At 35.4% G+C, this 23801-nt stretch overlaps 3 protein-coding genes across 3 annotated transcripts; 1 reads left to right on the plus strand and 2 right to left on the minus strand.

The window, feature by feature from the left end:
- Positions 1-511: 511 nt before the first annotated feature.
- On the plus strand, positions 512-3920 carry LOC114411806 (DNAJ protein JJJ1 homolog). The gene is made up of 3 exons (XM_028375510.1): positions 512-2343; positions 3377-3435; positions 3539-3920. Exons 1-3 carry the CDS (start codon positions 598-600, stop codon positions 3594-3596), a joined length of 1863 nt encoding a protein of 620 aa, XP_028231311.1. The 5' UTR covers positions 512-597; the 3' UTR covers positions 3597-3920.
- A 5170-nt stretch (positions 3921-9090) lies between these two features.
- LOC114411807 (histone deacetylase 5-like) lies at positions 9091-15600 on the minus strand. The gene is made up of 14 exons (XM_028375511.1): positions 15136-15600; positions 14832-15033; positions 14178-14324; positions 13952-14064; positions 13523-13734; positions 13234-13298; positions 12702-12872; positions 12434-12517; positions 11566-11689; positions 11206-11327; positions 10088-10281; positions 9794-9923; positions 9606-9670; positions 9091-9520 (listed from the first exon to the last, which is right to left on the minus strand). The coding sequence occupies exons 1-14, from the start codon at positions 15312-15314 to the stop codon at positions 9358-9360; spliced, it is 1971 nt and encodes a 656-aa protein (XP_028231312.1). The 5' UTR covers positions 15315-15600; the 3' UTR covers positions 9091-9357.
- A 2019-nt stretch (positions 15601-17619) lies between these two features.
- On the minus strand, positions 17620-22375 carry LOC114411809 (PLASMODESMATA CALLOSE-BINDING PROTEIN 3-like). The gene is made up of 4 exons (XM_028375512.1): positions 22088-22375; positions 21500-21736; positions 21346-21379; positions 17620-18265 (listed from the first exon to the last, which is right to left on the minus strand). Exons 1-4 carry the CDS (start codon positions 22137-22139, stop codon positions 17971-17973), a joined length of 618 nt encoding a protein of 205 aa, XP_028231313.1. The 5' UTR covers positions 22140-22375; the 3' UTR covers positions 17620-17970.
- Between the last annotated feature and the right edge of the window lie 1426 nt (positions 22376-23801).

Consider the following 23801-nt stretch of genomic DNA (forward strand, 5'->3'; position numbering starts at 1 on the left):
GATTTTTTTAATAAAAATTTAGAGATTATTTTTAAAAACTTAATCTAATTTTGAACATACAAAAGGTCAACCGATCAAAAAGTAGAAAATTAAAACGAGTTCATCACCACTTTAGTCTCCAAAGTTGTAATGGTTAGCTAAATTATTCCCTAAAACTAATAAAACAACAAAAGAAATATTTGAAACTGCACTTTTAATCTCCGGAGTCTATGTTTATATTTGTATGGAAAAAAAATTAAAATTTAAGATAATATTTTTTTATTAAATTATACAAATACACTAATGATATATATAAAATATTCTATACCGACTTTGGCGGTTGCAAATGAGAAAAAGGATTATTTTAACATTTTATTAATTTGAATAATTATTAAAATTTCAGAAAATAAATCGGTAAATTACTTAATTAAAATTTATCTTTAATTTTTAAAAATAATCAATTATCCATTGTAATAATATGAAGAAAAAAATTAAAATACACCCGCCCATATTTTAACTATTATTTTTATTTCACGCACTTCCCATAATAACAAGGATTTGGAGTTTTACCAGAAGACGCAAACCCGGAGCCCTAACCTTGGGCACAGGTAACCAACAATGGCGGCGGCGGCGGCGGCAAAGCGTTGCCACTACGAAGTCCTCGGCCTCCCCCGCGACTGCGCCCCCGACGAGATCCGCTCCGCCTACCGCCGCCTCGCCCTGCAGCGCCACCCCGACAAGCTCGTGAAATCGGGTATCTCCCAAGAAGAAGCCACCGCGCAGTTCCAGGAACTCCAGCACGCCTACGAAGTCCTCTCCGACCCCAAGGAACGCGCCTGGTACGACTCCCACCGCTCCCAAATCCTCTTCTCCGACCCCAACACCGTCTCCAACTCCTTCGTCCCCGACCTCTTCTCCTTCTTCTCCAACACCGTCTATTCCGGCTACTCCGACACCGCAAAGGGATTCTACAAGGTCTATTCCGATGTATTCGATAAAATCCACGCCAACGAGATCAATTTCGCGCGTAAATTGGGGCTTGGTGTTGATGCGGTTAGACAGGCGCCTGTTATGGGGAACTTGGACAGCCCCTACGCGCAGGTTACCGCGTTTTATAGTTATTGGTTAGGGTTTTGTACTGTGATGGATTTTTGCTGGGTGGATGAGTACGATGTTATGGCGGGGCCGAACCGGAAGTCGCGGCGGCTTATGGAGGAAGAGAATAATAAGGCGAGGAGGAAGGCGAGGAGGGAGTATAATGATACTGTGAGGAGGTTGGGGGATTTTGTGAAGAAGAGGGATAAGAGGGTGATTGATATGAAGGTGAAGAGGAGTGTCGAGGAGGAGAGGAAGAAGGAGGATGAAAGGGAGAGGAGGAGGAGGTTGGAGAAGGAGAGGAAGGAGAGGGCTATGGCGTATGAGGAGCCGGAGTGGGCTAAGGTTGAGGAGGATGAGGAGGAGGTGGTTGAGGAGGTGGAGGAGAGGGAGAATGAGAAGGAGTTTTATTGTGTGCTGTGTAAGAAGAAGTTTAAGAGTGAGAAGCAGTGGAAGAACCATGAGCAGTCCAAGAAGCATAAGGAGAGGGTTGCCGAGTTCAGGGATTCGATTGGTGATGAGGAGGATTTGGAAGAAGAAGAAGAAGAAGAAGGAAAGGAGGGTTTGGAAAGTGAGGAGGATCAGGTTGGGGTGAATGATGAGATTGATAATGGGATTGGTGATTTGGAGGCAAGGATTAGGGATGGTGTTAATGTTGAAGAGGGGGAGACTAGGAATGGGATTGAACTGAATGATGGTGATGAGTTTTTTGATGCCTCACGTGTGAAGGAAGGGGAAGAGGCTAATGTGAAGGTTAATTTTCGTTATGATGGCAATGATGAAGATGATGAAAATGGTGTTCTTGAAGCAATGGTGGCTGGGCACAAGAACAGAAAACCACGGGCTTCAGCACACAAACCCAAGGCTTCAGTAGCCCCGTCGCCAATTGAAAATGAGAATGATGAGCTTGGCTCTAAGGAATATAACAACCGGAAGGGCGCAAGAAAGAAACGTGGAGCCAAGAAAGAGAAGGGTCGGAAAAATTGGGAAGAATCTCAGGGGGCTGCTTCCAGTGGGGATTATGAGAATATAAACAGTAATGGAAATGATAATTCTCATGCAGAGGAGTCCTGTTCCCAACATTTTGTGGAAAATGAGGATAATGGTATAGAGAATGAGCAGGTTGGTAGAGATGACAAGATTTCTAATCAACCGGCTGATAAAAAAGGTAGAGATAAGAATATTTCTCATCAACCGGCTGATACAAAAGGAGCTGGCAAGGACACAAAAACTAAAGCAAAAGTTTCATCCAAAGGAAGAAAAGGAAAGGTAAGAACTTCTGAGTAAACCTGTTCTCCTTGACTCGTGAGATATATGTAGCTGTTACTGCTGTCTTATAATATCTTGTGTTTTAGTAGTTTCCTGAACTAGAAACCCGCATTTTTCTTCCAATAGTTTTACTTTTTTAGGGTCGCATTCGGTAGATAGGTTAAATTGGGACAAAACATATGAGATCTGTCTTATGTTTAGTGCATTTTAAAAGTAGAATGAAACCTGAAGTGATGTTTAAATTGTGGTAATGCGGTATGGTATATATTAGCGGGTAGTTACACTAATGTAGTGTTTGGTTGGTGGAAAATGGAGCAGAGGAGGCTAAATTCCCTCACTCAATTTTGGCTCCTCTGAAAATTGAGGAGACTTTGATGGGAGAGGAACTTTCACATTGATTAGACTAAATCATCTATAATTTAATTGTTTATTTGACTATTCAGATTATATAATACTCTTTTTGTCTCAAAATAAGGATCATTTTAGGTTGTTTTACATATTACATAGACTTAGAAAAACTAATAAATAGATGAAAGAAAATAATAATTTTGCAAAACTGACTTTATTATTAATATTACATTGAAAAACTAAAGTGACACTTATTAGAGGCATTAGTGGAAAATGAACAATTAATATTACATTGAAATGGTAACATGGCACTTATTTTGGGATAGTATTTTTTTGTTGCAAATGCCACACTTATTTTGGGACAGAGGAAGTAATAAATTTGTTTTGAGTTTAATGGCTATGCATTTACACTATGGGTGCATGACATATTTTCTCTACGCGACCATTTTGTTCTGACCACTTGACGAGTGATACCTGGAAGTATTTAGTTGGTTGAGATGACAATCCTTGCTTGTTCAGCTTTCCTATGTTTATTCTCTGTTGTAGTTTTTTTGTAGGGTTACTTCCAGTAGTTGCTATTTAGGCTGTAGCCAGGATAATATTGATTATGTTTTCTGGCCGTGCCTCACAATTAAGCTGGTTTTTGTGCTCTGCAATCTGATCCAGATTTTGTTTCTTTAATAAGGTGACATCAAAGAATGTTGGCAATATTTGTGAGGCGTGTGGAGAGGAGTTTGATTCAAGGTAATTTATGCCTCTTGTTTATCAAATTTTATATTGTTCTAATGGTAAATCTTTTTGTTATCAGACTAAACTATTACATAACTTCGTTTGATTTGATACACAGGAATAAATTACATAAACATCTTGGCGATTCTGGGCATGCGACAATAAAAGGTCGATAAAGGAAACTACAGTTGGAATTATTCAATTCAAGCGTTCCCCCGAGTCTTGTTCCAGTTCCAGATATTGGCCTCTGCTCCAATTATTGGTCCATTCTTTAATTCTTAAAATATATTGTTAAAGTCATTTTCAAGTGATCCTTAGGCAGAAAGCATTCTGTTATTTATGCCACAGTTTAGAAAGATATGGATACAGGATCTGCACAAATTTGACGGGATCCCTTTGTATGTCTAGATATTTTTCAATTTTAGCTCCCAAACAAACAAACAAAAGTGTTTAAAAGAAGTACTATGATGATTTAGTAATAGAGATTGAATGATTCTAAATTTTCTTTTTAATACTTTAAGATATTGGGTTCGATTGTTTAAATTTATTTGTTAAAAAAGGCTTGTTTTTATGAATAAAATAAGCAGTTTTAAACCATTTTTAGTATGTCTAAATTGTTTGTTTTAAAAAAGCAGATTTTTTTTAAGAAGCAAATTTTACTTGCTTCCTGAAAAACAACTCAGTTTTTTTTATTTATAAAAAAGCACTTTCTTTTTTTAATTTAAACATGGCCGATTGGATGTGTTTGATTGTTCTAATATGCACCAATATGTCAAGGGTGCATCGATGCACCTAGCATTTGTTTGTTTAATCTTTTCTTTTCAAATAAATAAAAAAATGATTTTTTTTTTGAGTTAGAATTAGTTTATGTTTTAGCTAAATTTAGTTTTTAAAGAAGTTAAAAAAAAATTCTCTCATTATAATTAGTTCATGTATAAATTAAAAGTAGTTTATGGAAGATTTTTATTTTTATGAGTATTTATTGAGAAGTTTATTTGAATAGAGTGTGATTGTAATTACTAAGGAGAGTCATTATTCTCACGCGAACAAAATGCTTTCATACAATAATTATTTTCTCCTAGGTTAGCAAGACCCGGAAACTATTTAATTCAAACATCCTGATCCTAATGTTATAAGTGAAATGTAGTGCGATTACAGTGCTGGTCGAATTGAAAATAAACTGCTAATGGGAAAAAGTTGAATAATGGATCGGTGAAAGGTACAAATGGTCAAGGTTCCAGGTTGGGATTGGCATGGTGTCACCTTTGACTTCTTTAATGGAAAAAACTCCACTTGGGATCGAGCAGTGTTGAATAATAGTCTTTTGCTTTTTCAACTTTCATCTTTTCCCGCTTCTTCCTTTCAACATCAATTCTCCTTCCAGCACTTAGTTTCCCAATCTTGTCTTTTTCCAGGTTTCTCCTTCATCAAAGTCCCATCTTCTACTTGCACGACGGAGCCGCTGCGATCCAGCTTCTACAGTTTTTGGGCTCGGTTCTCCGGTGTTTTTGTTTTTTCTTTTCATCACAAACCTTTTCGCCATTTCAGCCAGGTTCATTGCCATGTTCCCTGCAAAAAAACAAAAAAAAAAACAGCAAATCAGAATCGATAGATAGGTTCAAATTTAAAGTCTATCAAATTTAGGGTGTATTTGGGATAACTACGAAAATTAGGTTATTTCAGTAATTGTTATAATAAATTGTAATCAAAATTAATTCTTGAAAGGGTAAGTTTGGTGGAAAATGGTTTGAAAATAATTAATTTCCTTTGGATGCAACAAAAAATTAAATTTTACATAATAAAAAGAGTATAAAAAAATATTTGTTGAAAAATAATCATCAAGCTACAAATTTTTAGATTCATGAAAAAACTTCTTTTTTTTAGAAAAAAAGTTTTCAATAAATTTCAGTTGATTCCCGAACATCTAGCTTATTTTTATAAATAGCTTTTTCCTCTATAAAAACAACTGAAATTTAGGATTATAATTTTTCCCAAACATTATGGTTTGGATTCCAATTTCAGTATGTTCTTGTACATCTATTTTTCCTACTTCGGATAGTTTACCGTTGTATGGTTGATTGTCGATTAGTATGAAATTCAATTATGACATTTATTTTGAGATTGGGTACATCAAAATATACTCAACTGAATTCTCATGCAATCTTCCATGGGTCGGTATATCGCCAATTATCTTAGCCTCTTCGTTTTTCGGCTTGAGGCTGAAGAATTATGTATCCACCTAGTTGAATCACCCAATATCTCGGTTTGAGACTTCATATTGGTCTCCCTAATTTCTTCCACTGTCTTGAATTGGGTCAAGAGCCTTTTCCTCTAGTCATTTCAATCATTCACTTTGTGAATGAAAGCTGATAGATGTGGTAGAAGTTGAATAATTTCAATCTGAACTTTTGCCAAACTTTTCTGCAAGAGAGCCCGCGAATATCTCGGTTTGAGACTTCATATTGGTCTCCCCAATTTCTTCCACTATCTTGAATTAGGTTAAGAGCCTTTTCCTCTAGTCATTTTAATCATTCTCTTTGTAAATGATAGTTGTTAGATGTGGTAGAAGTTGAACAATCTCATTCTGAATTTTTGCCAAACTTTTCTGCAAGAGTCCAGCAAGCGAAAATATCAGTCTGAGACTTCATATTGGTTTCCCTATTTTCTTCCACTATCTTGAATTGGGTCATCACAATCGTTCACTTTGTGAACGGTAGCCGTTAATTGTGGTAGAAGTTGAGCAATCTCATTTTGAATTTTTGCCAAACTTTTCTGCAAGAGAGTCCTACAAGTGAAAATATTGATTTGATACTTCATATTGGTCTCCCTAATTTCTTCCACTGTCTTGAATTGGGTCAAGAGATTTGCCTTTTCGGCCTTTAATTTGGTTAAGCACTCTAACTCCTTCTCACTTTGCTCCTTACACTTTAAATTTGCCTCATACTGTGATTCCAAATCTCTGAAGAGAAGAGTAATTCGGCCATAAATGGTTTTTTCATCCTCAAAGACCACCTGGTTGTCAGTCGCATAAGCCATCTTGAGCAACGACGTCTGGAAGGAGTTCACATGTTTTGGATCTTCAAGCAAGTTGAATGATAGTCATGGTTGCACATAGGTCTTATGCTTGGCCAAAAGAGAGTTATCTTTAGGGCCTTGAGGGATAGTTTGGGAAGACTTGAAGTAGTTAGTGAGGACCTCCTTAGGTATTGGTGGGGAATTGATGGTTCACATGAGTGGTTGCAAGACTAGCTGCTTGCCTAGAAGTAGCAATATTCTCTGGTTCAATCATTGATCTTGGTGGCTTGAATAAAAAAGACTTCTAACTCTCTTTTTCTTCTTCTCAACCTGTAAAACATAATAGGCATTATCAAATGACTAATTCTTAAAATGGAAGAAGTAAATACAAATGGACAACCTGTCCAAAGGCTTCTAAGTTACTCCTTTATCATTTGGTGACCGCCTTAGAAGTAGGAATCGCCAATGTAATAGGAAGATGAGTGATCTAGAGACAAATTTTCTTAGTGTCCCTATAGAAATCCCAGTTGGGGATTTTTCCATAGGCTACACATCAATTAATGAAATTGTCATTATAACAACTAAATGAGGCAAAAAAGGGGCAATTATGTTAGCATTAAAAATGAATGATTTTGCTATTTTTCAAACAACTGGGTCGGGCCAATTATAAGTGGGCCTGCAGTAGGCAAAAAGTGGGATGTGGCAGCAGTCTGAGACATTATCAAATCGACATTACAACTGACCATGATCTCTTATGATTTCCATAGAGTGTGTAGTGAGTGGTTATTCCTAAGAAAAAGAATTAATGTCAAATCAAGCTCCTTGACCAAATCAATCAAATTTAACTTTTTCCAATAATTTCTTTCCTTTATTAACAACTTTCCTCTACCACATTTCCCCTGGTGTAGCTTAGCATATCCAACATTAGTTACATGATTAGCAAAAAAATTTTTGGAGTTGATTGGAACATAATCAAGAAACAAATTCACTTCCTCAAATCAATCGCCTAAAAGGGAATTGCATAATTTCTTGTTAGTAGTGTTGTTAGCAAAGAGCCCGAAATTCACCATATACATATGGTAGATGGCATAGAGGCAAATGGCAGAAAGACAACGAATATAAATACTAAAAAATAGTGTACATATGAAACAGTAAATATAATAAAAAACTAAAAAATGAAAACAAAGAAAAAGAAAGCATAAAAAGAGGAAGAAAGCAGAAAAAATATCAAAACACAACATCTAAATCATAAAACAACTTTTTTTATATAAAAAAATAGAGCAAAAGAAAGAAGAAGAGATGTTGGTTAATGGTTACAATATTAAAAAGAATAATCAAATAAAACAAAAAAAATTGAAGAATTTAACAAATATTTTTTACAACAAAAAAACTAATTGAAAAAACAAAGAAAATGGTACTCAACATAGATGGCAATAATCAGAATCAGAAATTATCGCGGGTGAATATCTTCATCGATGCAAAAGTTGAAATTGGTGCATAAGTCATTGCAGGAAAAGGTTCATGTAGGTTTCTACAACAACAAATGGACACCATTGTGGGTAATTTTAGGTTTAAAAAACGCCTTTTTCGTCATTGGGCGTCAAGCTACAATGGACGTCATGTTTCTGACGTCCGCCATGACACCACCATATGTAACCTATAATGTCACCGCCATATTATGGCGATGAACCGAAAATGATTGTCCGTGAACATCTTCATGATGCAGAAGTTGGCATTGATGAATAAGTCGTCGCAAGGAGAGGTTTTTGTAGGTTTCTACAGCAGCAACAAATGCACACAAGACAGAGAAATTGAAAGCTACTCATTGTGGGTAATTTTAGGTTAAAAAAAATACCTTTTTAGTTGAAAACTTCTCATTGTGGGTAATTTTAGGGTTTAAAACCCTTTATTTTAATTGGGTCTTGTTGGACCACGGGCTCATTTTCCTTTTTAAATTTTTAAAAAAATACCTTTTTCACTATGGATGCCAAGCTGCAATCCATGCTTTTGGCGTCCGCCATTGTACAATGTCGTTTTATAAAGAAATTTGCCCGGCCATAACGCCATGACTGCAACTATAACACCATGGCCAAAATTTACTTACATTGGTTGTCAGCTGATTCAATTAAAACCAGCACTATCTTGGGGATAATTGCTCCAGACAAACCAAATTATGGCATGCTAGACTAGATCACAAGTCAAGCAAATGTTCAAACTTCAAGTAGACATTAACTAGTAAATACATGGATATCAAACAGTTATTCCTCGAAAATTTCTAATCACTTGACACTTTTCTAACAACCCTTTGAACATTATAAAAATAATTAAGGGTCCAACCTATCATTATATATTGAGATATGATTTCACGCAGATTCAAATCTTTTGATTCTATTTTCTCATTGACTTTAAATATTGAGTCCTTCCAAGTGAATCCTCCACTATTACAGTCACCAGAAATCATAGTCATGATGGAATAATCTCTCGTGTCCACCACAATGTTCACGACTCCTTGGCAACCACCGACTCGTCATCAACTCTCAATTTCATCCTCAATACAAGACCAAATATCGGAAGATTCCCACAAAATAGTATCCAATATTTGTTAGCCAAAGGGAAAAAAAATGGGAAACCAAAAAAAAAAAAAACTATGACCAGTGGTAGATAAAGCAGCAATTCAATCATTTAGGCAAGTTCCTTAAATATTCTAGTTACAACTAAATGTTACCACTCAAAATATACATGCAGTGCTGCACCAGCATTGTAGCAAATGAAAGTGTAGCTGCGCAAGGCACACAAAACTACGAGAAATAAGCAATACTCCAAGGTTTAGTTACTCAATATCTACAAGGGAAATCTTTTTCTGTACGAGTAAGTTGTTCTAGAAGATTTTTACACCTAAAGTAAATGGCACGCCTATGCAAACTACAATGATTTAGCAGCACCTTCTATGTAAGCGATGGCTTCCACCTCTGAAAGCTGTTCTCCATCTACCAACCCTTTTATTAAGGTGTTTGCATACGCTTTATTAGGGGCACGCAATGGTAGCTTCCCAGATTTGAAACGTTCAATATCAAGAAGAGAACACCTGGTTAAGGTAACATAATATCATGCTCATACAGATCAACATTTAAGTCACCCAAATACACAACAAACGATAATTTGATACTCACGTCATGGTAATTACTGGAATATCCAGCTCCTTTCCTAAGTAGACAACATTGCCATACCAAGCACCCTGCATGACATTATCAAGAAAAAGTCATGACCATTGACGCCCACACCGAATAAAGTAAAAGAGGAAATAAAATATATAAACTAATTGCTATCAGAAAAATGAGTAGGGACAGGGGATAGATACCTTGACAACCTCCAGAGAGTGGAACTCCTTGTAAGAGATAGCATTCAGAGTAGTTATATCAAATAAAGGAGAGCCCGCATCAAGGCTTAAACCATTTTCCTGAAACAAAATATCATTGAACTGCTCTAGCCTGTAACAAATTTGGACAAGAATGTAAAGTCAAGGCCCTCTGGATACATAAAAAATCCCCCAAAAAATGAACTGCTCTAGTCTGTCATGCTCTGACAGGAAAGCTTTGAAAAAGACATACTTTCTGCTAATAGAAGCAGATTTGAACTAGATAAGTTTGCTTACGAAATTTTGTACAGGCACATATAGGTGTTGTGCTGAAAACTTTTCTCAGGATTAAGAAATGCAACGCCTCCCATACCCCATGAATGTGATGAATCACGACCAAAAAATATATGACAAGGGAAAGTCTTCCACAGGATCTCTTTTGGCAGAGTTCTATTCACTGAACCAGAACACCCCTTCTGCATACCTTCCACCTGAATGTCATTTCTCAAAATCTTCAAAAAAATATAACAGACAACAGAAGAAACAAAGCTACAGAAAAGGAAAGAATGAAATGAAAGGAAGGCTCTAAATTATTTATAAACTGAACAATCAATAGATATTCATCACCCTAAAGCCAGAAAGCACAAGACTTAATGTTAGATAACCGAAATAACAAAAAGTGCAATAGCAAAACAAGTCACTGGCCTAAACAACTCTGCCACATCAGGGTGATGAAAATACAATTTCAGGACCTCACAAAGAGAGTAAGAACCCTCCATAACTACTAGCAAGACTGCCAAAATAACTGCCTACCTCAACCACTCCACCCTCCTAAAAACACCTCTTCCTTCCCCACTAAGACACATGGGCCCTATAACAAACTTCCCCGTAAATATTGATCCCCTTCTTTCTTTTCTCATACACTCTCATCCCTTTTAGTCATATTTGGCTTTGCCCCCATCCGAAGGCCCATCTTGTTCATGCCCAACTAACTTGCCCAATTCTTTTGGGCTAACACTTAATCTTGTCAGAAAGAGAAGTTCACTTTTTATAGTATGAATGCAATCACCTACAAGTTATAATATACTATATTCAAATAAAATAAAATTTCACGGCCAGCATACCTTTCCCTTAATAGATATAGATATTTGGCAGCATTGTGAAAAAGTGGCAAAAGTAAACAAAAATTAGCTTTCCAAAATTTGACCATAAATGCTGATGGAAAGATTGAAATGAATCAAAGATAAATCATTTGATTTATAGTTGTATTTTTTATAACTAGTTTATATATTTATAAAATGTTTGTGACAGTGCCCCATAAATCGGTAGTTTTCTTTAAAACTGAGTTTCAATCCCTATACAAAGAGACCATTATTTCAATACGAAAAAGCAATATGACTTGAATGTTGCATTACCTGTCCACCTGCTAGGTAGCAATTTAATCTTGCCTTCCACATATTTGATCCATATGAGGCATACCATATATAAACATTTGACAATTCAGATCGCCAAGTACTAGAAACATCAGTATCTTCATCTGCATCAAGCATACAACTTGTCAAATAATAAGTGAAGAAACATCAGATCGCCAATGTATTGCACCAACTCCAGTGGATCCAAACCCAATCCAGAGGACCAAAAAGCAACAATCTTATGGAACACACCAATGGCCAAAACTTAAGGAGTTAAAATTATATTTTGTGGAAAAAAATATAAAATATAACATTTCAGGGGTGTTTCTCCAATTATAAAAGATATCTAGGGATCATGGTTACCAGCATCAACTTTCAGTTTGGAAAGTGGTTTTATGACATCCTCAAGAAGTTCAACAAAATTTTCTGAACTTGGTGCACCCTTATCATCCTCAGCCTCAGAGTCAGAGCTTGAGACAAGAGTATGCTGCAAAAGCCAAAAGAAAAAAAAAATCAGCAAAAAACTTAATGAGTATTTGCCCACATAGAGGACGAAATTAAGATACAATAACACACAAAAAGGAATGGATACAAGATATACAAAAATTAGCAAAAGGTGTTTGGAATTTTAGTTCCTCCAAAATTATGTACAATTCCACACATGCATGACTCATTATTATCAGATCACCATACTTTAATGAAAACTGTAGCATAACCAAAAATGTCTATATTTGGCATTCATACATTAGAAAAGACAGGACTGTTAATCATTTGATCAAAAAACAAAGTTTCCTAAAAAGGATTACTTAAGTCTTGCACAGTAACTCCATTGCCAAGAGACTTTTCAAAATAAGACAGCTTTCTAATCAAAGGTCATGATTTGCTTCAAATTGGGAATGCCAATAAAAATTTGCTAATTACAAAGAACTTAAATATGATTTACAGCAATCAACCTTGACATTCAAATTGTAGTTCTAAAGAAATTACAAATTACAATAACAACAACAACAAGCCTTATGCAACTAGGTGAGGTCCGTGAAGATGAAATTACAAATTACACAATAAAATTCCTTAAACACTATTTGATCAGTATTATTTAATCTTTACTTCCCATTTATATAACCTGGCACAGAACTTTAAAATGATTTATACCGAATACTAAAAGAAACAATATGTATTACATTAGCTAAACTACCTATGAAAAAACAAGTATTACAGAAAGGTACATTACCGGAGGTGGTGCCATTTGTGAGATTAACTTTTGCGGTAATTCACATGCAAGTGTAGGCCAAAAGGGACTTAACTCCAGGAGAACCTGCAAAATACACATGCCACTTTAGCACTAAAAGAATCTTCTGTACGTCTTAAGGAGCATAAATCTCATCTGTATGGTAGGAAAGAAAAGAATATCCTTCCCCCACCACCTGGGAAAGACAAAAATAACTTCTTTAATCTCCCTAAGAGGGACACAACCATATATCAGTATCACATGTTCTTACCGCTTTAATCACACGCCACGTAGATTCAAATGGATAGGCCTCTGAGGATCCAATAACAGGCTTGTCCTCTAGCAAAACTTCCAAGCAGGCATGCATTGATTTTGCGATGGAATCAAGGTTATATCCTCCTTCTAAAATCAGTACAATCCTACCTTCAGCAAAATTCATCAACTGAAAAATAGAAAGGAAAAAACATACATAACAGTTACGGATATGGTGATCAGCATATTAAAACTGTCACAGTTTTTTTTTCTTCAAAATTTAAAATTAATGAGAAGTACTATATATTATAGTATTATATAAAAATTAAAAAAAATGGAAGCATAATTGAAGAAAAATAGTATAGAGAAAATGAAGGAACAAGAAAATAATCAATATACATACTTTTAAACCTACATATTTAGTTCAGTTTTGCCCATAACTAATATTATCTTCAAATATAACAGCATTGTTTTAGCAAGAAAGTAGCATACTAGCATTAAAATAAACATATGAAGGAAGTAATCATGAAAATTCAATCTTTAAAAGTAACCTTCTCTAACAGAACAGAATAACCAAATGGTGTGACACGGCATCCTCCCAGAGGGTCACCAACAGCTGTTACATTTAAAAAGCTAAGTCATTATTACTTACTACGCTTAAAAAATAATAAATTACCATATCAACTGACCCAAATGCTAGGATCACTCCCATCTTACAAAACAAGTAAACTAGACTTCAAGAACAAAGTCTTGCTAAAAATCCTTGAAAACAGTATAAAGAACAAGTGATCCCCACTCCCAAAAAAATAAAAGAAAATCTCAAATTTTACAATGACAGACCTGCATCAAATCCAGCAGAAACTATAATTATGTCTGGATTAAATTCTTTAGCAACAGGAAGCAAGATGTGGTCCCACACTGCAAAGTAATCTGCATCACCACATCGCCCATTCTCCCAGGGGACATTTATATTATATCCAGCACCTGCTCCTTCTCCAATCATGGTATAAAATCCATCATCATTAGCTGGATAAAAACTCCCAAACTCATGCCTGCATAAATAGAAAAGTTGATATGATTGAGGATCAAGTGATCAACTACAAATCTTAAATTGGAAATCCTTCTGAGACGGTACAACAATTGACAGAACCAGAAGAACCATAGCCAACAAAATTTTACAGATTTAGATTTTAGAAGTACTAACAAATCATTACGAGATCACAAACCAGTAAAACTGACAAGAAAATAAGTGAAAAATACTTAACACACCTGTGAACGGAAAAGAATAAAACTCGAGAATCATTCCAGAACATTTTCTGAGTACCATTTCCATGATGGACATCCCAATCAACAATTAATATTTTCTTCACACCTAATTCTGGCTGTCATGCAGACGGCAAAACCAAACAAAGGTGTCAATAAAGTAACCAATGGTTAAATTAAAGGCTTAAAACTTTGCAAATATGGAATTGGTAGTAGGTGTTACGTTACTCACTCTTTCATCTAAGAGATATCTTGCAGCAACTGCCACATTGTTGAACAGACAGAATCCCATAGCTTCATTTTGTTCTGCATGATGACCTGGAGGCCTAACAATGGCAACAGCAGAATCCAATTCCCTGCTTGCCACTCTTTCAACAACCTATTTGTCAAAGCATCTTCAGTTAGGTTCATAAAGTTTTTATGAGTAAGACACAAAGCTTATTTTAATCAGATTAAGCATAAGGTCCGCAAAGGGTTAGACATATTGCACGCAGCACTACTGCCACAAAAGAAGAGGCAGCTTTGCAAGTAGAACCTATGTCCACCGGGCCACCAAGAGGGAGAGAGAAGATATACAGAAGCAAAAAACATTGCTCCCTCTGTCAAATTATAACAATTTAATGCATTTAACAGAAAAAATCTTGGCCACAGATATAAACATTATCAAGTCCAAATTCAATAACAGTTATTAAATTTCCTTCTATGCAAATCAAAGTAAGACAATAACAGGAAAAGCTTCAATGATCTGAGATATCAAACATAATCACCGCTATCAACATGACCAACGACAATAATATAAATTCGAAAACTGAAATCGCTCAATAATGCAGTATATTCACGTTTAATGAACAACACAAAAGTCTCATAAGTTCGCTGTAAATATGACCTCTACTGCAGAGCCAGCAGCAAGGTACGCAGCTTCCGATGAACCTTCATTAAAATATATGGAATCCAATTTTGAGGCAATCTTATGCCTCCGCGAATTGAACTGCTTTGAGCTGATGTTCTTAATCAGATTAACATGATTTTCAGAATGCACTAACAGTAGATGTTTGTCCTCAGCTTCTTTGGCCTCCAAAATCACGCATCTGGAACACGATTAAAGCAAAAACAACAAGATTATGATTGAGAGCAACAGAAAAGAGATTTTGCGACGCGAAACCCTAAAATGAAACGAGCGAGAATTTTACCGTTGGGGAACGCCGGTGCTTTGGAGTTTGTTCCAAATAGCTCTGATGCGATTGGGGGTCTCGGGATGGTCCTCGTCGTCTGGTGTGTGGTGCTTGCACATCCTCTCGTCGTAGAGTAAACCCACGCGGCGCTGACCGTTGACACTGCTTTTGGCGCTGTTGTCGTTTTCACGTTCCATGGTTTCTCACTCGGCTGCGCCTACTTTTTTGAGTTTCTAATTTCTGTCACTCTGCTACTGAAGTCTGAAGCGGTGAAGCCCCTGCATTCATGCGTCGAACGAAAGGAGAAGCGAGAAACGAGTGATTTTGAATTCGAAACGCGATTGTTTCCGGTTATATGCCTTTTTCCCTTTTAATTTCCCCCCATTTCTCCTTCTTCAAGGGAAGACAGAGAGATTGTTTTATTGGCTCAGGAGCTCTTTCTTACACAACTATCTGTCCCTTCGGAATTCAATGCTAATGAGTCACCAGTCACCATTTTTTATTGGATAATTATTGAATAAATAGTCTGTTTAGCCATTATGCTAATAACTTAGTTCATACGTTTTTTTTATATTATTAATTTAGTTCATAAATATACAAACATATTTTTTATACGCACAAATCCAAAAGTTCTTAAGGGTAAATGCACTGAAGTCCATAGCAAGACTTGGTTGCAAGGTGAATTCGGTAAATCCTAGAACAAGAGTTAGAAGTAATGTGATAACATATTAATCCAATTCAATAAGTGTAAATAATCACCCCAAAGTTAAGTCATTGTTTGTTTTGATGCTGAGAAAATCAATGACTGTATTTAATACTTATGATTATGAAAATACACGTAATGTAAATTTATGGCTATAACTCATTCAAACAAATAGTAATTAAAAGTTTAACATTACTTTTATTAAAATTAAGAAAAAAAAAAGATTATATATTTATAGTGTAAAATTTTTTACACTATTATCCCATCACAATCTATTATTTATGATCAATTCATTTTTATAATAATTATTTTAAAAATCATATTAACATTGATTTGTTATTAGATTACAGTATAAAAGTGTTTTACACTATTAGTGTATGACTTAAACTCAAAACTAATTTTATCAAACTTTAAAACAAATTTTTATTAAAACTAATTCTATCAAGCTTCAAAACACTGCATATGCTGTCAGGAATGCATTTACAAAGGCCAAGATGCATATTTGGGCTTTAGGTCTGACTCCACAAAAACAAAAGGCCTACACGATTCCGCTCTACACGGGTAACGCTCCAATAATAATAATAAAAAAAAAGACCATTATTTGCGAATGGTTAAGGATTAAGAATTAAGTCTCATTACTCCACATCTACAGAATTAATCATTCCCTTGAATCTTGATGCCACTAAAACAAAAGGCCTACATGCTTCTCGCTACATGACTAAAGCTACAGAAAAGTTTGACATAAGTGTTTAAAAATCCAGAGTTAACTTTAGTCTTTTCCATGGTTGTAGGTTCAATTTCTTTGAATATATTAAAATCTCACTTGGTGGACAATCATCCCTAGGAAAATCCCCAACGTTTAACTTGCATCTGGATAAAACTATTTACGTTGCAATCTAGGCTTGTGCAATAATCTTCTAGATAGACTTCTCTGATAGTCTCAGCATATCATTGATGCATGTTCAGCAATATTATAATTAGGGGTGTCTTCCCAGTTCTATCATATTATTGATAAAAAAAAAAGTAAAAAAGATTAAAGTGTTTGTATTAAAAAATTTCAGTGGTAGTAAAAACATTTTAATATAAGAAAAAAAAACAGTTGTGACAAAAAAACAGTGACCAATATACATCCGCTGCACGCTGGGGAAGATTCGGCAACGTGATTCAAATTTCAATGAACAAAAGTAAGGTACAAGTGAATTAGCAACCCATGTGCCAATAAACAGACATGCGGGGACTGCAAGAGAAACAAACGAAAACGCTGTGATGTACCAACAATTGTTCATGACACATGAGCAAGCACCAAAGATACCGTTTCGTAAAATGGAGAAATAAAGTAATTATATTGGGAAGACAAACATAAAATTATTAGAGCAATCAAATGTTAATTGGGAAACACTCCAAACTGAAGCTGACAAGAGAATCAAAGAACAGCCCATATGGTGATTTAAAAAACAGACAAATTCAAAAATGGTGTGCCATGTGATCACCATGGATTTTTCATGCTGATTTGTATTGTGCTCCCTACCCTAATGCTTCCAGAAACAGCTTATTGACTGGTACCACATTTTGTCGTGCTTTTGCTTTCGGCAAATGATTATACAGCTCAACATTTCAATTATAAGGAATTAAGGACCACATACTGTTTGACTAGCACTAGACTAGAGGTCAATGAGAAACTTAGTATTTCACATTACAAATCTACTTCCTTATTAATAGTGTTTTTTTTAATATACTTTCGCACATTCCAAAAATAGCTGGATTGGCATTCAACATTGTTTATCCAAATACACCTTAAGTCCGAAACAATTGGGCATGATTTCTATTCATTGAAAGCACAAAATTAACGGTTTATAGTTACGTTAAAAATTACATAGCATTGGTGTCACTAGGTCCACCCTTCCATCTCATTGACAACGTTATGTACTTCTTCGTACAGAGCTTAAGATTAAGAACAAGTGGAGCCAAGTTGTTACCATATTCAATTAATTAATCAAAAAACCAATAGCTAGTGGAAGGTGGAGAAAAATATTATATAAGAACCCCAAAAACTAACGTCCCAAGTTCAACACCTAGAAAAATAGCATTCACATTAATACAGTGAAATAAGGCATTTTGCACCATATACCCAGGTCAAGCCATTTTCATTCTCAACCCCAGCAGAGCATCATGAAGGCAGAGATGAGGGCGATCGCGATCGAGAAGAAACTACTGCTGTGAACAAATCTAATGCCACCGTGACTTTCATCGTTCATGCCGGATCCTGAAGGTCCCATGCCACTGCCAATGCCTCCTAATACTCCAGGTGTTGTGCTGTATGGAGTGGTACCAGTGGTGGTGCCGGTGCCAGTGCCGGTGCCGGTGCTTGTTGATGGAGTTCCAGTTGTAGGAGTAGTGCCCATTGTTGGTGTAGTAGTCACAGGAGTTGTACCAGTGCCTGCAGCGCTGATAAGACAAAGGAACGAACCAATACTCAGTCACATGTGGTGTCTCAAACGTTCTTATAGCCAAAAAAACCAAAAACACAACAGCTAACTGGCACACTAGGGTTTGGGTAGGTAGTGAAGGCAAAATTATTATTCCATGGTGTACATGTTGTTGATCACATGTATTATGAGATCTCTCGACTAAACTTTACCTCACATGCAATCATGTTTTTTCAATTTACAGGATACTTAATGACGTATCACATAAAAATAAAAAAGTAAATGTTAACCAATAAGTTAAGGACACCATTGTCTTAATCACAATAAATACTTTTTTCTTTCAATTCTTTAATCAATACCCTTTTGACACTTATTTGCAAAATCCAAAATTATGTAATAATTTCTGACCATGTAATAATTTCTTAGTGGAATCATAACTTCAATCCTCATTACACACAATAACTAACTAACAGTACATGAATGACAGTATACACATGCTACCAACTATTTTGAAACAACAAGTTTTGGACTCAAAACTCGTTGACACTTTTCCATGTGGCGTTTTGGACTCAAACTCGTTAACTCAATTTGTCGATGTTTAATGCCCATTAAAAGTTTACAAAACCTACAGCTGATCTACTACCAATATTCATTCTCAATTCTCAACTACATTTTTTTTAAGTTGATAATAACTCCAGCATAAACCATGTTTGATTTTTAAGGACATCAATATTCCACATCAGAGAACATCTAGTATAAAGATTTGCTTTTTAAAGCATTGTCCTTCCCTTCAGCTCACGGACAACAAAGAAAGTGTGGACTAGAACTGATAGTTAATTGGCTTTGGTAAAACATAGGTCTTGGGTTACACAGCACATACCTCTACATAAGTCAGTCCAAAACCCAACACAATTTTTTTACTCTATTTTAATCTTTCGTACGACATTATTTTTTTACTCTACCCTCTCAATTAAAAGGAGTACTACTGTATAGAAGGACGAAAGAAAAACAACATTAAAAATGTGCAGGTTAAAAAAGAATCTGAATGGAGATAAACTAATGAAAGTGATGGATGGGCAGCAAGAATGGTCATACACAAAGATAAAAAAATATCTCGACTTTTCAAAAAGTTGATGATGGCCCAGATCTCGATGCAAGTGTCTGCTTCATCATCAACGATCAGATTTCAAAGTTACTGACTCATGAGAAATGGGAACAAATGAACAGTTATCCCAAACTGCTCAGTGCTCACCCAAACGCTGTCGTCCACTTATTTTATTTTTTTACTGTAACTATAATAAGATAAATAACATTCTTGTCTTGTTATTTTTCTATTGCCAAAAAAAAAAGGCGAAGCAAAAAGCACATGATAAGAGAGTTCAGTTGGGACAAACTCGTCATTTCCAATGATATTGGTCATATTTTATTATTTGAAGGAGATACAAACTTTACTAGAGGCTAGAGCATCGGATCCCAATTATTGCAGCATCTTAAAGTTCAGTGACTGGATGCAACGGCTATAATCACCAATAAATGAGCAATATGTTGCAGACATCAATAATGAAATTTGAATATTGTCAAAATGAAATGAATAAGAAGGTGTTCTTCAACGTTGGATTGGACCACATGTCAAAGCAACATTAAATAAAACAGAGAAATTAAGAAAATAAATTTAAAAAAAAAGTGAGATTTAAGGCTCTAGAGTAGATTGTCTTCCTAAAAAGGGATTGGGTGGATATGTGCCCACGAACCAATCAAATAACAGAATTTTTTCTTTTCTTTTTTTTTCATTTTAAGAAAAAAGAGGGGAGATACCCGTCTAATAAAGGAATATTATAAATCAGAATAAAAAAAACCCTATTGTGCATGTACCCAAAAAATCACTATTGAGCTGAATTAATTTTTTTAGCTCCATCTTTTTGCCTTCAACTACACTGCTCAAAACTAAGGATATTATTCTGCTTTTCAGTTTTTCATCATCATCTGTACCGATTTTCATTTGTGTTATCATGGCGGGCTTTTACATGAATAATTATTTGAGTAATGTTTCTTTTATATTTTTTTTACGCCACTTCCATACTTTTCTTTTACAAAAGATTAAAAGAGAAAATTTGAATTTTCCTTTACTTTCTTCTATGATAGCTAAAATAGAGTACGAGAGTACGAGCGTAGCACTGATACTTTTTTTTTAAAAGTGGTAGTACTGTTGCTTTAGTAACAGAAAAAAGTGGTGAAAAAAAATCTAAATGGGACATGCTTCCATACATACAAAAATAAATCTGGTCTTTATTATCGTCGATTTTAATAATAGCATGGTAAAAAACGATAAATCTAAGTTTAAATCTAAGTTTAAATTTAATTAAACCAACAAAAAGTTGATTACGATAATAATAAAAAATTCCAAGGAATATTACTTTTATTTTAAAGACTAAGGGTTTGGGGATTGGACGCGCTTGGGGGATGAGAGAGGCGCGTGAGGGAAGAGAGTGAAGAGGTTCTGCCAGTGGCTCCCGCCATGGATGGGGTGTGTTTGGGAGGTTTAGGTTGAGATAGAATAGTGGGGTTTTTAGAAGAAGCATTGTTGATAGTTTTTGAACAATTATTTAATCTATTTCTAACTTACTAACACTCACAACTGAAACTGGATTTAATTTTTAATAATTTTAAAAATGGAAACAGAAAACCATCCCGAACCGAACAGGGCCTAAGCTATTTGGTTCACTTACAAACATTGTTTACTACCGAACTACAAAGCACAAGACAACCTCCTCTATATGCTCACAAAAATATTATTACTATTACACTACCACAGTGCGAATATGCCTATCGCAAAGCAATGTCCCCACTTCAACACAAAGCCTAAAGAGAACTCTCTTTTGAAGATAATAACCAATCTATAATAACATATGCAAGTGCCCCGCCCCCACTATTACTATTAATATGATAAACAAAAGTAAAAAAGTTCAACACTAACATCACCAAGTTTGAAAACCAAACAAACACGTTAAAACTTTAGTCGAAAAGAGAAAAGATAGGCATATTAAACGAAGAGAAAAGTTGAAGAAGAAGAAGAAAATGATGGGTGGATCAAATACACACCTGACGCTAGAAGGGTAGACACAACCGCTAGAGCCTGCTCATAAAAAAAAGAAGAGAGAAACAGATAAGAGGGTGAGCTACTAATCTACTATTATTGTTCAAAGGAATATATGCCATGATAAAAAAGAAGAAAAGAGAGAGATTAAGGATTTACTGGGGTCAGATGCAGTAACAGTGGCTGTTCCCGCAAACTCGCATGACCCTTGAGCTTGACCCTTCTTTTGGAAGTAGCTGTTCACGGCGTAGTTACAGTGGGCCCTGACGGTGTTGGGCTGAAAACAAGGCCCGTTTAGGTGAAGAGGGTTACAGTCAGCACCAGCTCCACAAGCATAGTCTAACGTCTTCTGCAGGATCGCGTCGCTTCCATCCTTGCAAACGCACCATGTAGCACCTACAGCAGTTTTAACAAAAGGGTTTAGAGTAAGTAGAGAAAAGCTAATATTTTTTGCATTAGTAAGGGTATACATGGTTTGAAGAGCAAAAGACACATGAATCTACCCTAGATGTTTATAGACCATGTTAAGAAATGCGGTGCTTTTATGATTGTAACGTGACTAAATATGTCCCTAGCGAGGAGGGAAGTTGATTCTTTGAAGATATTGTGAGAAAATAGAAAGGAGAGAGAGAGAGATAGATAGATCCAGTAGTTAAAATATGGAAAATGGAAAAGGGTTTTAACTATAAAAAAAAAAAAAAAAAAAAGTGATACTTTGAAGGAAAGGAGTTTGAAAGAAAAGCATACTTGAAGTGCCGGTGAAAGCCAGAAGAAGAAGTGCTAGAGCTAGAGCAGCCATGAGAATGGTGATGGGTTGGGACTGAGGCAGAGATGGTGTTTCGAGATGGAGAGAAAAACGTGGTACAGCTATCACGGAGCAGAGAGTGAGAGTGAGAGAGAGGAGTGTAGTAGAATGGTGGGTGCGTGACAGAGTGTGTGTGATCAGATGAGAATAAAAGAGGACAAAATATAACACAGAGGAGATGGAGATGGTAAAGTTGTGTAATGTGTTAACGGTGGGATGATACTTGGCCCCCTTTCGTGTCGGCTTGTGAATGCTTTTCTACTTTTGCAATTTCACTCATCACTTCACTAGTATGTTTGGACAGAAGGGAAGAAAAAAAAACAGAGAAAATAAAATATAAATATAAATGTGTCTTTCATTTAGTTGAAGAAAGGGAGAAAAATTAACCAAAAAATTTTAAAAAGTTCCTCTCATTTTGTTTTTAATATAAATTTTAAATTTTTTTCCCTTCACTACAACCGGTGGATATTACTGTACTAATGTTGTTAATAATTAATAGTAAATAATAAGTAGTGTGTTTGTAGTCACGCTCCTCTTTTCTTTACCCTTTATCAAGGAAGGACAAATAGTTTCATAGAGACTCGTGAAAGGCTAACAGGGTGAGGAGCCTAAGCAGTGAACGGACCTTTCGCCATTTCTTTTGTCATTTATGCTACCATGGCATCCAATGACTATGTGCACGGAGGGGGCAAATTAAAGGGGTTTTTGAACATTTTATTGACTTCTTGGTTCTTGCAAAGGTCCGGTCAGAGTTGCAAAAATGGGAGAAATTTAACAGTAATACTGTAATTAGTTAAAATTGGTAACTTGTTTTAAGCAATCTGCGAGAAGATTATGAAATTGTACACATTAAAGAAATTTTCTAGGTTCAGTCTCACTGTAACATATAGTGTATATATTTTAATTATGTCAAGTACTAAGTTGGAAATAAAAGATTTACTGTTGCACGCCTCTTATTATCGGTTCTTTCGACTAGGTTAAAATTTTAAAGCATCACATGGATATATGTTCTATGCACCTTGGTCCCATCTAATTCAATGTCATCGCTAGTTGTACTTGGGGGTTGCCAGAAGTAATGACAGGAGTCTGGACTAGTGGACTCCGAACTATACACTGCTTCTCCTTTTATTAATTGAATATCTCAGCTGCACCAACGGACCAAGAATTTTCTTTTTTTTTTTTTTGAAAAAGAGACTAATTAGTGTGTGAGAAAAAGTAGTTAAGCAACGTAGAAATTGTTTGTGATTAGTGATTCATTAAGGTAATGTAAAAGCGGGAAATAAACAAGAAATGAAATGTTGCTAACTTTTTTCGCTCACCGTCCAAGGCCATGTATAGGTTTAGAGCACCAAATAGAGACCAAACATATGTGGCATGGGTGACTTATTTTATAAAATTAAGACTTAAGTCCGATTTATTATTTATTATAGATTTTTTTAAGATTTGGTTAGACTTTTTTAAAAGTTTAATTTCATCTATTAGTTTATTTAAAAGTTTATTCTTTATTAGAATTATCACATAGATGAAAATCTTAATTTTAAATAAGCCTAGTTAAATAGGCCAATAATCTTTTTTAAAAAACATTTCATGGCTATATAAATTTAGTCTTAAAAAAATAAAAAATGATGTAAGAGATAATATAAAAAAAAGGCTAAT

This window comes from Glycine soja, chromosome 5 (assembly GCF_004193775.1).
Source record: "Glycine soja cultivar W05 chromosome 5, ASM419377v2, whole genome shotgun sequence".
NCBI lineage: Eukaryota > Viridiplantae > Streptophyta > Magnoliopsida > Fabales > Fabaceae > Glycine > Glycine soja.